Raw genomic sequence first — 13,879 nt, 5'->3', positions numbered from 1 at the left:
AGGACAGGGTGTGAAGCAGAAGCTGCGGGTCACTAGAGGCCCTGATTTTAAAAAGGTCAGCAGGGGAGTTCCCTTCTGGCTCAGTAGTTAAAGAACCCGACTAGGATCCATGAGGATATGGGTTCAATCCCTGGCCTCGCTCAGTGGGTTGAGGATCCGGTGTTGCTGTGAACTGCCATGTAGGTCACAGACGCTGCTTGGATTCCTAGTTGCTATGGCTGTGGCCAGCAGCTGTAACTCTGATTCAACCCCAGCCTGGGAACCTCCATACGCCACACGTGCAGCCCTAAAAAGCAAAAAATAAAAGAAGTAAAAAGGTAAACAGGTGCTCTTGTTGTTAGCTTTTCCCAGTTATACACCCAGATGGTCTCTCAGAGAATTATTTAATAGAATTACACACTTTGGGCTCAGATGTTTCCAGCACAGCAGTGGCAAGCACATCTGTCGGCACCAGTCTTCCCTCTGCAGAATCAGTAGAGATTAGACTTCTTGCTTTTGTGCCCATCCTGTGGGTCCAGTCGAGCCCGGGTGCATCTGATAGAATCCCGGGGCCGTTTGCCTGCTGGCCTTCAGTGACTACAGCTTGAGTTCACTGGGCATCGGCTCCCCTCTCAGGCCAGCCAGCAAGTTGTTAGCTGCCAACACGGACATGGTGTTGCGGGTCCTGTAGGTGGCACTGCCGATGTGGGGCAGGATCACTGGAAAGGAGAGGAGAGGGAGATGAGAAGGGTGGCTTAAGAGCCTTAACTCAGGGCCCTTTTTCATGGCTAGGATTTGCCAGTAAGAAGAATCAAGAGAATCTGCCTCATCATTCCTAGATTTGCCTTCCCTCTTGTCACTAAGCGATCCACTCCCCAGGAGCCGCTGAAAGCCAGCAAGGGTGACATGCGTTAGGTGTCCTGAGCACAAGCATGTCAGGGCTGGGAGGGGTCATATTTCAGGTAGTGAAACTAGGTGCCAATTTACTGCACACCACGGGCCCCTTGAAGTGACGCGCTGGGCTTCTGATCTAAGGAAATAACACGAGGAAAGGCTGGACAGCACCGCTCCCTCTGGCCCCACTCAGAACGAGTGAGATCACTCGTCCCCAGAGAGTGCCTTTCAAAAGCAGTGCCGATGGAGTTCCCGTCATGGCGCAGTGGTTAACGAATCCGACTAGGAACCATGAGGTTGCAGATTCGATCCCTGGCCTTGCTCAGTGGGTTAAGGATTCGGCGTTGCCGTGAGCTGTGGTGTAGGTTGCAGACGTGGCTCGGATCCCGCGTTGCTGTGGCTCTGGCGTAGGCCGGTGACTACGGCTCCGATTCAACCCCTAGCCTGGGAACCTCCATATGCCGTGGGAGCGGCCCAAGAAATAGAAAAAAAAAAAGAAAGAAAAGAAAGAAAGCAGTGCCCAGGGCGCCGAGCTGAGTTCCCAGCCTTGGGGGATGGGGCGGATTCCCCAGCTGTGGGCAGTGGGCTCGGGGCCGGGGACAGCAGAGTTTCCAAGGCTGCAACAATGGGGGCATTCACTGCGGGGAAGGCAGCTGCGAACCTTCTCTCTGGGTTTCCATTCTGGAATGTAAATAAAGGATGGAGACTGGCCCAGACAACCCAAGGCCCTTCCATTCAGTTATACATTAGCCTGGAGACAGTTCACACCAGCCGCCTGAACAGAGAGTACGTAGTATAAAGAAGTGTTAACTCGGCACAGAGCCTGGGGAGGCTACAGGGGAACACTAAGAAAGAGGTTCCCACTGCGCTCCCGGGCTGAGCAGTGGCAGCGAGGGGGTGCGTGGGCAGCACTTTTTCGGGCCTCACCCAGGACCTGCTGAGGCAGAAGGCACCCCGTGTTTTTGATCAGTCTCTCCATAAAAGCGGGAGAGCCACTGCGCTAAGGTTACAGAGGGAGCGATGCCAGAAGCATCAACCTTTGTGTCTCTGAAGGGCACAACACTCAGCCTGAGCATTGGGAGAACTGCAATCCAGCGTCCCTAGCCACTGCAGGAAGGAACCTGCCGCCCGGTGAAGTGTGGCCAGCAAAGCGTGGTTCTTACCACAGTTCTTCAGGGTCAGGAGAGGGTGGTTTGTAGGCAGTGGTTCCGGGGTCGTCACATCCAGTCCAGCAGCTGCAATCTGCCCGCTGGTCAGGGCCTGGTACAGGTCGTCCTGGTTTACCACTTCTCCCCTGGGAATGACAGTGTGACATGGGTGCCCTGAAATTTCCTCCACCCAAGCTGTCATTAGGGCAGAACCACCCATAGAATGAGTTTTCCCATCAACCTGGCACCTGGCACTGACTTTCAAAGCAGTAAGTCTTATAGTAGACAATTATTTACAGTTCGTCTGTACAGTGACACAGAGAACCCTAACCCTAACCCTAGCCCTGCCACTTTCGAGCTGTGTGATCTTGGGCAAGGGTCTCAGCTTCTCTGTGCCTCAGGGTCCTCTGTAAGAGAGGGAGAATACTAACTCCCAGGAGTGCTGCCAGGATCGAAGCTTACCTATTCACACGATTGCAAGTGGAACCAGAGCCTGCATTTGGGTTGGGCCCCAGACCACCTGCTGACAAGCACACAGCACACTGTTGGCAGAGACCCAAGGGTACACCCAGCGACAGCCATCCAAGTGAGCAGCCATCCTTCCCAGGACTGAACCATTGGAGCAGAGTTAACTGATGTACTGGATTTCATACTGTGCACTAAACAATACTTGTGCAATAAAAACGCGGGGCCCTGCAGTATTGGGTATGAGATGGAAGTGATGACACTCAGCGTCAGGGTGAGCCCTGTGTTCCTTCCACCCCGGGGGGCACCTCCTCTGCAGCTAAATGCTAGTGATTACAGGCACCTCGGGGCTGGATGAGCCCTTGGAGTGCCCTCATCCAATCCCTTCCCATTGCCCATCTCTGCCTCTAAACTTAAACAGGTTCAAAGGGCACCAGCTAGGAAGGGGTTGGAGTGGGAGAAAAGGAAGGTCTACCCCTGTAACTTGCTCAGTGGCCTAAAGGTACCCTAGGGACATTTTTGAGGACTCAAGACAACCTGGGTTTTGAGTCTGTCTTCCCAGGAGCACAAGGGTTCAGGCGGTCACCGACTCACACAGACCTAGGCTCAGCACCATGAAGGCCGGCCTTCAAAGGGCTGTAAAGATGACATTAAGTCCAACCCTTTGTGGTGAGAGGAACAAGTTACCCCATACATGCTGCCATCCTGCCTTCACTCCCTGAGCAAGGCTGGGGTACTGCTAAGACCAGCCCAGCCAAGCCCTGCTCTGAGCCCCTGAGACCTGCTCTGGGGCCTGTGTTGGCTGGCTGGCTTATGACGAGCGGTAAGCCAGCCTGGGCCTCGTTGGCAGCCCACGGGGAAGGAAAAGCTCAAAGCACAACAGCAGGGACAGCCCTCTGCAGGCTCCCCCGGTGACCCAGGATACCTGCTGATGTTGATAAACACAGCCGTTTTCTTCATCCGCTGGTAGAAGTCCTTGCTGCAGAGCCCTCTGGTTGCAGGTGTTAAGGAGCAGGCCACAATGATGAAATCAGACTCGGCGGCCAGCTGGAGGACGGGCACTGGGGAGGGCAGGGCTCCATCAGGTGCTGTGTCCCAGGTCAGGGACAGCAAGGGGGTGGGAAACCTGACCCTTCCTCCCTCTTCCCATAATGGGAACTCCCAAGATGCTTCCTGAAGGCCTCGACTCTACCTGGACAACTCTGATAACTGTGCAAAGTCGACGGCCACGAATGGGATCCTGGTGTGTGACATCACTCAGCCAGCCCCCTGGTCTAAAGGTGGGGAAACGGAGGCCCGAGAGGGGCAAGAGCTTATTCAAGGTCACACAGTGGGATGCGGGCCATTCTGGCCCAAGGTGCCAAGGGGGGTGGAGCCAGCTGAAATCCAGCCTGCCCTCCGCTCACCTGCCAGGGGGCTGGATCCACCTGCACGTAGCGCTGGGGATAGGCACTCACCAGTTTATTAAGGAAAGTGTGAAAGTTCCCTGCAATTCCTACATGTGTCACCGCCACACTATGGACAGTGGTGACGAGGGACTTTGAAGAACAGGAGACCTGGAGTCTGGCATGGAGGGAACCCACTGTGTGGGCTGGATGAGTCCCTGCACTCCCCAAGTGGGCCTCTGCGTGTGGGAGCAGGTAGGTCAGCAAACACCCAAGGGACACCGCAGGCCCCGTGGAGCTCCTGCATTCTGCCTAAAACACGGAGAACCATCTAACCGTGCACGGGGGAGCTCCTGCGGAAATCCAAGTTTTACTCACCAAACTCTGCCTGGAATTCCGCTGCTTCCTGAGGCCTGGGCTGGCTCCCTGTGTATAGAAATCTCCGGACACCGAATGGTTTCAGACGCCGAGCAATGGCCTGGCCTGGAGGCAAGGACTCAGGGTCACTGCTTGTTCCCAACTCCTAGAGAGCAGGGGCAGCACCCAGCAGCTCCAGGGAGAGGGTACCCCTGTGGGAAGCGGTTGGGGGAGGGGCTGTCCAGGTCCTTTCCAGCGTTAACTGGTCTGGCCACAGTGGGAGACCACCTTTAACTGGTCCCCGTCAGCCCACATTGCCCTCAGGGGCCCATTTGACAGCCCGTCAGGGGTCTGGAGGCAGCACCACAGCTCCTCTGAGGCTGGGACTGGCTGTGGCTGTCCTGACCTGGTTCTGGCCATCCTGAGGGCCCCAGGCTGACCTTCCCTGAGCACTGGACCTGGCATCCCAGGAGCGGCCTCACCACCACAGTTGCCTCCTCCTTCTGGACCTGCTGCTTCTCTTCACGCAGCTGCGGTCCCCATTTGCCTTTTGGGTGGCACTGCCAAAGTGCCAGCTTGCCCCCGCTCTAACCCCTTTCCACACATGCTGTTGCTGAGACAGGCCTGGGCAGCTGGATTTTCACAGAACACACCCCAGAGCTGCTGGCTTCCTCCAAGCAGCTTTCTGGTGGGAGAGGCAGGGCTGCGCATTATCCAGACAGATCACCACACTTCTTGTCCTCACCCTGACCTCCGCACGGGGCAGGATGCCAGAGAACCACTGGCCTTAATGTCAGACCTCTCTAGCGCCGGGGCCCACTGGAAGCAAAAGAGCTCTGTCCCACCTGAGAATCGTAGGTAAGCTCTGTCCACTGGACCTTCCACTTCCTGAATTAAGGCTTTGCGAGCCAAACGCCCTCCAGAGCCCAGGCGTGGGGCAGCATGGGCTCTCCCACAGTAAACCCCTCCTACAGGTCCCGACCCTGCAGCCATCATCACTTTCATCTGTTCTGTATGCAGCTAGAATCATAAAGAACCCTGGCTCTTAAACTTGCTTCTATCCCTGAGTGAGTTCTTAAAGAACGCCTCATCTCATTGTGGCCTGTGTTTTATGAAGCCGTGTCTTCTCATTAGCGATGTCCCTACTGCACGCAGGTACGGCAACCCTCTCCAAAGGGGCTATCAGCGTCCCAGACACCGGGTGCCAGAGACTCACACCAAGACATGAGAGGCAGGAGTTCCTGTCGTGGCACAGTGGTTAATGAATCCAACTAGGAACCATGAGGTTGCAGGTTCGATCCCTGCCCTTGCTCAGTGGGTTAACGATCCAGCGTTGCTGTGAGCTGTGGTGTAGGTCACAGATGTGGCTCAGATCCCGCGTTGCTGTGGCTCTGGCGTAGGCCGGGGGCTACAGCTCCAATTCGACCCCTAGCCTGGGAACCTCCATATGCCGCGGGAGCGGCCCAAGAAAAGGCAAAAAGACAAAAAACAAACAAACATGAGAGCCGGACGCCAAATGGGTAGATGGGAGCCTCACCTATGCGCCCCAGGCCAACGATGCCGACGGTGCTCTCCGTGAGGCCGTAGCCGCACATCCACAGGGGCTTCCACGATGTCCAGCCACCGCTACAGGGAGAGAGAAGGGCGGGTGAGAGGCCCTGGGACAGGCCCCAACCTTCAGTCAAGGACTGAGAGGAGCATGAGTCACACCTACAACCACTTGGCATGGTGGACAAGCAGCAGGAAGGACTCTTTTAAAGCCACTGGGGCACAGAACCTGAGGGCCGGAAGGGGTCTTTTAGGTTCTCCTCCCATTTTGCAGATGGGGAACTGAGACCAGAAAGGGTGCCCTGAGGTCAAACAGCCAGGGCAGAGCTGGGAGCAGCAGGCTGCCAACCCAGGGTGTGGGATTCCAAAACCAGGATTCTTAGCGCTCCGGGGAAGCCACAGCCCAGCCCTGTTGCCCTGGGGGGACAGGGGAACAGAGCCTGTCTTGAGTCACCTCCAATGAAGATGCCAACTCCCGAGCAGGAGGGACATTCAGCGTTGTGTCTAACCGGCCCCATCCCCACCTTGAAGCCCTGCCTCCTGGTCCAGATTCTCTGAGGGCCTGCATGTGCATGCCTCCTGGCCTTCACCCAAGCCAGTCCCTGCGCCTAAACACCTTCCCCAGCTCCAGACATGCAGACCCAAATCTCTCATCTGAAACCTTCAGGCCAGATTTTTTAAATTTTCAGATTTGAGAAAGGTGGTCAGGCGCCTGTGCTATAGTCTACGGAACACCTTTGGCAGAGTCTGGGGTGGCACCTGTACCAAACAGGTCAGTGTATCTGCAGCCAAATCCAACACCTTCGGTTTCCGAGCCTTGGGGATTTCCACGTGACGAGTGAGGGAGGGTGACAGCTCCCTCTAAGCTCTCCAGATGATGCCCACTGGCTCCTTCGAGAAGCCTCCCCCATGATGAGCCTCGCTCCATGCCCTCTCCCAGCTCTGCCATGCGCTTGAGTATTCTGGCTGAGTCTGTCCCCCTTGGCTAGTTGGCGCACACCCGGGCACACGGTCACGTCTGGACCAGGGTGACACTGGCTGCTCAGGTACAGCTGCTGAGCAGCGCTGACTTCCCTGCCAGGTGTCCACTCACTTCTTCACCTCCTCGATGGCCTCGGGCAATCGGCGACAGGTGGTGAGCAGCAGGGAGACGGCAAGTTCGGCCGTGGTGTCTGTCAGGACGTCCGGGGTGTAGCCCACACGGATCCCACTACGAATCAAAGATCTGGTGGTAACACCGGCCTCAAGCACCTTTACCAAGTTCTAGCTGGGACATTTCTGTGATGCAGCTTGCACCTGCCTGTCGTGAAGCTCAGAGAATGGCCAGCTCTCATTCCCATTTTGATTATCTCCCATTTGAGGAAGGGTTTAAGGTGGAGGATCAGACGAGTTCCCGCTGTGGTATAATGGGTTAAGAATTTGACTGCAGGAGTTCCCGTCGTGGCTCAGTGGTTAACGAATCCGACTAGGAACTGTGAGGTTGCGGGTTCGATACCTGGCCTTGCTCAGTGGGTTAAGGATCCGGCGTTGCCGTGAGCTGTGGTGTAGGTTGCAGATGCAGCTCGGATCCTGCGTTGCTGTGGCTCTGGCGTAGGCTGGTGGCTACAGCTCCGATTCGACCCCTAGCCTGGGAACCTCCATATGCCGCGGGAGCAGCCCAAAAAATGGCAAAAAGACAAAAAAAAAAAAAAGAATTTGACTGCAAAGATCAGTGGAACAGGATACAAGGCCCAGAACTAAACTCACACACCTACAGTCAACTTATCAATGACAAAGGAGGTAAGAATACACAGTGGAGAAAAGACAGCTCCTTCAATAAGCAGTGCTGGGAAAATTGGACAGCCACATGTAAAAGAATGAAATTAGAACACTCGCAAACCCCATACACAAAAATAAACTCAAAATGGTTAAAGACCTAAATACAAGGTCAGATACTGTAAAACTCTTAGAGGAAAACACAGCCGAACACTCTGCCATAAACCACAGTAATATCTTTTCAGATCCACCTCCTGGAGTAATGACTAAAAACAAAAAGAAACAAATAGGACCTAATTAAACTTAAAAGTTTTTGCACTGCAAAACAAAACGAAAAGACAATCCACAGAATGGGAGAAAAATATTTGCAAATGAAGTGACTGACAAGGGATCAACCTCTAAAATACATAAACACCTCCTGAAGCTCAATACCAAAAAAACAAAAAACCCTAGATGCAGACTATTGCCTTTGGAATGGATAAGCAATGAGATCCTGCTGTGTAGCACTGGGAACTATATCTAGTCACTTATGATGGAGCATGAAAATGAGAGAAAAAAGAATGTATACATGTATGTGTGTCTGGGTCACCTTGCTGTACAGTAGAAAACTGACAGAACAGTGTAAACCAGCTAGAATGGAAAAAAATAAAAATCATGAAAAAGAAAAAAACAAACGACCCCATGATGAAATGGGCAGAAGATCTAAACAGACAGTTCTCCAAGGAAGATAGACAGATGGCCGAAAAACACATGAAAAGATGTTCAACATCACTCATAATTAGAGAAATGCAAATCAAAACTGCTATGAGGTACTACCTTACACCTGCCAGGATGGCCATCACCAAAAAGTCTACAAATAATAAATGCTGGAGAGGGTATGGAGAAAAGGGAACCCTTTTACACCGCTGGTGGGAATGTACATTGGTGCAACCACTATGGAAAACAGTATGAAGATTCCTCAAAAAACTAAAAAAAGAATTACCATTTGATCCAACAATCCCACTCCTAGGCATCTATCCAGAGAAAACCATGCCTTGAAAAGATACACATGTACTCCAGTGTTCATTGCAGCACTATATACAATAGCCAACACATGGAAGCAACCTAAATGTCCATCAGCAGAGGAATGGGTAAAGAAGATGTGGTATATATACACAATGGAATATTATGCAGCCATAAAAAGGAATGAAATAATGGCATTTGCAGCAACATGGATGGACCTAGAAATTATCATGTTAAGTTACGCAGTGAGGCACAAATGTCACAGGCTATCACTTATATGTAGAATCTAAAAAACAGATACAATGAACTTCTTTGCAGAATAGAAACGGACTCACAGACTTCGAAAAACTTATGGTTACCAAAGGAGACAGGTTTGGGACAGTGGGGGGATGCACTGAGGGTTTTGGATGGAAATGTTGTAAAACTGGGTTGTGATGATGGTTGCACAACTATAAATATAATAAAATTCATTGAGCTTAAAAAGAAAAAAAAAAGAATCTGAATGCAGTGGCTCGGGTTGCTGCAGAGGAGCAGGTTTGATCCCTGGCCAGGCACAGTAGGTTAAAGAATTCGGCATAGGTTGCAGCTGCAGCTCAGATTCAATCCCTGGCCTGGGAACCGTGGGACCATGGGTGTGGCCTTTAAAAAAGGTGGGAAGGAAGGAAAAAAAAAAAAAAAAAAAAAGATGGAAGATCAGAGACCAAAGTCCAAAGACTTAACCTTTCTGAATTTCCTCATATAAAGAGGGAAATAATAATACCTTTTCTATTTGAAGGGGTTGTGGTGGGCCTCAAAAAAAGAGAATGTGAACATGAAAGGCTTCTACCTGCACAGTGCTACCCACTTTTTCTGACCACTCAGACTCATCTTAACTGACCTACCCACACATGGGCAGATTTTATCATCAGCCACCACACATTTTCACTAAATGGTCGAGGGATATGAAGTAAAAACAAATACTCAGCTCCTCTTTCTCCCACTCTGGTAGTTACCCCTCACCCCAGGCCTCCTTCCAGAGCCCCAACTGCATTTACCGCTTCTTGATTTCATCCAAAGCCAAGTGGTCGACACCCACAGACATTGTGCTGATGACTTTGAGATTGGCTCCTGTTGTGCAGAAAAGGCATTGGTTATATCTTGCCTCAAGGGATTCAAAGCCCTCCCGCATGCTACAGACAGATCCAGAAAAGGCAGGGCCCTGCCCGAAGTCATAAAGCAAGGCTGTGCAGAGCTGGACAGGGGCCCAGGTCTACACCATGGGCTTTGCCCTCCTAAGGCTTCCCTCCAGGGACTCACAGCCAGAAGAGGGGGGCAATGTGTATGCCAGGCGAACTGCAGGCATGGGCCCAGGACTGCAGTGAACAACCTCAGAGCTCGGAGTGGTCACAGAAGACCTGCTTGGGACCCAGCAGCAGCAGGCTGATGTGCCTGACAAGGCCAAGACATCCTTGGAATCCTCCCCAGGCCTGCCCGGCGCACACACCTGCAGTGTCCAGGAGCTTCTTGTCTATGCGGTCAGAGAGGAGGCAGAGCAGGCCATGCGCCCCGGCCACGCCCCGTTCCAGGTCCTCACTGGGGATGGGCTCATCGGAATCCCACTGCTCCACCTCACAGCTAAAGGCAAAGGAAAGCCCACTCAGAAGTGGGGAAGCCCCAAGTGCCCTCAGGCCCCCAAAGCGCCCCGGCCATGTTTGCAGACCCTTCTCAGAGTGGCAAGGAAACACTGCCTCCTGCTAGCTCTGGCCTCAAGCTGCCTGGGGCGGGGTGAGGGGAGTCAAAGTCAGGGAAGCCTCAGAACTGTCCTGAGAGGGTGGCTGAAGGGTGACGAGCGGTCACAGGGCACAGCTTGCTGACAAGGGCCTAGATTGAAAAGACAGTCATAGAGACAGCTCTCAGCTCGACGCAACGCAAGGAAGAGCTTTCTCCATCCCCATGGGAGGCTCACAGATAGTGAGCACCCAGGCCTTGGGCAGCCTGTTGTTGGGAAGACCAGTGGCGGTGGTGGTGGGGGGTGTAACTGCATCATATGGGGCTTGGATTCCCTGTCCAGTCGAATGTCCTGTCCTATGAGTTCATGAAACTTGGACTTTGTACTTGGATAAGATCAAAGCAATTCAATACAGCGGAGTTTCAGGGAGAGCTTCCATGGTGGCTGGTGGGCACTGGGCATATTTCCCGGCAGTGCTGCCCAGCCTCCTGGCCCTTGACATTTAATTCACTGCAGCCAACACATATGAAGCATCTCTATGTGCAAGACAAAGCCACTGGCACTTCCCAGAAAGCCCTGCTGCAGCACCTCCATGCCTAAGCCCCAGACACAGGCCTCCTTTCACCCTCTTTTTCCACAGTGGCACAGCGGTATCGCTGCCCTTAGCGCCATTGTTATTCTTGCCCTCTCCTCATCCTCCTCAATGCTTGGCACATGGCAAATCCACAGCAAAGGTTTTATTGTATTGAATGAAGTAAACAAATCTCATTTTCCCCTAGCGCTGGTTTCTGAGGCTAGGTTCCACCTTCTCCCTGCTTGACACAGGCAGGGCAAACCTTTCTAATGTAGAAAGAGCTGAGTTCAGGAGTCTCCTTCGTGGCACAGTGGAAATGAATCCGACTAGTATCCATGAGGATGCAGGTTCGATCCCTGGCCTCGCTCAGTGGGTCAGGGATCCGGCATTGCTGTGAGCTGTGGTGTAGGTCACAGACATGGCTCGGATCCGGCGTTCCCGTGGCAGTGGTGTGGGCCAGCAGCTGTAGCTCTGATTCAACCTCTAGCCTGGGAACCTCCATATGCCAAAGGTGCGGCCCTAAAAAGCAACAAGAAAAAGCTGCGTTCAAATCCCAGCTGTGCCTCGTACAGAGCTGTGTGACTCTGGACAAGGTGCTTCATCTCTTCCAGTTTTCACATCTGTAAGATGAGCATTACAGCACTGACTTCACAGTGTTGAAGGATTAAGAGTTTACGTACCTGAAGCACCCAGTGAGGCTCCCATGCCTGGCTCAATGTAAAACATACCACCACAGGCCCCCTGACAGCCGTTCAAAGGTACCAGGCCAGGGACTGCCAAGGTCCCTGATAGGGCCAAATGAGCTCGGAGAGTAAAGGATTAACAAACAGCCTGGACCTTCCTCTCCCCAGGCCCACGACTGGGAAGGGATCCAACCCTGTCCCCCACCCCCACTGCAAGCGCCAGGGGAACTGCAGGTCTCAGAGTCACTGCAAAGGCCTAGGTAAAGCTTCCCCAAACTCCAACCTGTTCCAGCTGGGCACAGGTTGCAAAGTCTGGCCACGGCCCAAGTGCAGGGTCCCGGGTGCTCTCTGACCTCAAGGACCGTCCAGTCCACCCCACCAAAAATAACCCGGGCCTCGGGAGGCGCGGGAGACGCTGAGTCACCCCGCGTGCCGAGCGCCCAAAGTCCCAGAGCAGTGCCCCGGGTCCCAGAACAGTTCCCCTGGGCTCCGCAGCCCCTTCCCACCACCCGCAGGCCGCGCGCCCGGCAGGAGAGGACTCGGCGCGCGGTGCGGGGCAGGGACGCCAGCCTCTTACTCTGCGGCGCGGGCGAGCGTAGCGCTGCCCTCCGGGGGGATCCTGCGCGTGACAAACACCTTCATGAGTCTCACTCGCCTCATGCACCCAGGAGCCGCCGGATTCTGGGCCCAGATCCCGCGGACCGGAAGCGGGGCGGGAGGGGGCGGGGCCTCGGGGGGGCGGGGCCGGGCCTGGAGCGGGCGGGGGCACGTGGGGGCGTGTGGGATTGTTGTGCTGCAGACTGGGAGTGGACGTGGCAATGTGTCTAAGTGTGGGGTAAACAGGGTTCCGAGTGTGCGCCTTGTGTGTGTGTGTGTGTGTGTGTGTGTGTGTGTGTGTGATCAAGACTTCCTGAAACCTAGACTGGTTCTGGGGCTCGTCCCAGGCTCAGGCCCTTGGCTCCAGGACCTACCTCTGAGTACCCACTGCCCCAGAGGTTTAGGACTTGCGGGCCATGGATTGGGGGTTGGTATCGGCAAAGGGGCATCCGGGGGAGAGTCTTGTGTGAACGTGTGTGGATGCCGTAAAGGTGCCTACAGCTGTCAGAGTCTGCCACCTGAGGGGGAGGCAGTCAGGGACCACCCCCATTCCCAGGGCGTCAGTGCCTTGACCATCTTCTCTGTTCCACCATGGTCACACTGTTCTAGGCAGGGGTCTTTGGACACGCAGACTAGGCTCTGAGTTCGGCCTACTGTGCACACACAGGAGCCTGGCCCAGGGCCATCTGAATCCCCGAAAGACCTCTTTAACACTTGGTGCAGTTCCCTACAAGAAGCTAGCAGTTGTGCAAGCAACGTTTGCATGGGTCCTGGGTCATGTTAGGTATTCAGCAAGCACTGAGCCCTGCCACCCACTAAGGACAAGTGGTTAAATTTGTGCATGCCTCAGCTTCCTCATCATAAAATGGGGATAATAGTAGGTACCTAACACTTGGCTTGTTGAGAGGATGACAATGTGTAGTGCTTACAACAGCAGGTGTGCTGGGCTGCACCCCACGGGCCTGCAAGCCTTGTAGTTGTCCAGCCCTGAAACCAAAGAAAGAGCCTAGAGACAGAGACATCAATGGTTTATTAGACAGGGGATCTGGAGCAACGCCCCATCAAGCAGACAGCAGGCAGGACATGGCAGCAATTTTTGCTGCTTAAGGGAGAAGGAGGCAACCATTTACAGGGGGCCTGACATCAGGTGGGCTCATCAGTTACCAGGGGCTAATTAAGCCCTATAATTAAGAGGATTGGATAGTCATGTAAGTGAAGCAGGAACTGGTTGAGCAGGGGCCACACAGAGAGCAAGAGAACAGCCACCCTGGAGTTCCAGTTGTGGTGCAGCATAAACAAATCCGACCAGGAAACATGAGGTTGCGGGTTCAATCCCTGGCCTCACTCAGTGGGTTAAGGATCCGGCGTTGCTGTGAGCTGTGGGGTAGGTTGCAGACACGGCTCAGATCCTGTGTTGCCGTGGCTGTGGTGTAGGCTGGCAGCTGTAGCTCTGATTGGACACCTAGCCTGGGAACCTCCATATGCCACAGGTGCAGCGCTAAAAAGAAAAAGAAAAAAAGAAAAAAAATGAGAGAGAGAACAGCTATCTTGAATGGCCTAACCACACAAGGTAACACAGGTCATGGGTGTTTGATAAATAGTAACACACTCAAAAAAAAAAAAAATAGTAACACATTCAAGGAAAACCCACACCTGGGGATAGCAGTTGGTCAGAGATGCAGATGCTGAAGCAAGATCAGGACACGTGGGAGGGCCCCAGGCCTCCCTCAGCTGTGCTGGCTCCATCTCTGCCAGAGGCTGTTCAGGTACTTGCTCCAAGGCTT

The 13,879-nt window shown here is 53.6% G+C and overlaps 1 protein-coding gene across 1 annotated transcript; it reads right to left on the bottom strand.

Moving 5' to 3' along the window:
* On the bottom strand, nt 365–12,232 carry GRHPR (glyoxylate and hydroxypyruvate reductase). Its single transcript, XM_021066121.1, has 9 exons — nt 12,076–12,232; nt 10,017–10,147; nt 9,568–9,640; nt 6,870–6,986; nt 5,766–5,854; nt 4,250–4,354; nt 3,412–3,547; nt 2,037–2,167; nt 365–698 (listed from the first exon to the last, which is right to left on the bottom strand). Exons 1-9 carry the CDS (start codon nt 12,156–12,158, stop codon nt 577–579), a joined length of 987 nt encoding a protein of 328 aa, XP_020921780.1. The 5' UTR covers nt 12,159–12,232; the 3' UTR covers nt 365–576.

The sequence above is a fragment of the Sus scrofa genome, chromosome 1 (genome assembly GCF_000003025.6).
Source record: "Sus scrofa isolate TJ Tabasco breed Duroc chromosome 1, Sscrofa11.1, whole genome shotgun sequence".
Taxonomy (NCBI): Eukaryota; Metazoa; Chordata; class Mammalia; order Artiodactyla; family Suidae; genus Sus; species Sus scrofa.
The sequence above is the reverse complement of the archived record's forward strand: the minus strand, read 5'-3'. Positions and strand labels throughout refer to the sequence as shown.

Coding starts and splice junctions, on each gene's coding strand:
- GRHPR (XM_021066121.1), bottom strand. CDS start 12,158: ATGAGGCGAGTGAGACTCATGAAGGTGTTTGTCACGCGCAGGATCCCC. Junction 10,148..12,075: donor ACGCTCGCCCGCGCCGCAGA/GTAAGAGGCTGG, acceptor CTTTGCCTTTAG/CTGTGAGGTGGAGCAGTGGG. Junction 3,548..4,249: donor GGAATTCCAGGCAGAGTTTG/GTGAGTAAAACT, acceptor TGCCCTCCCCAG/TGCCCGTCCTCCAGCTGGCC.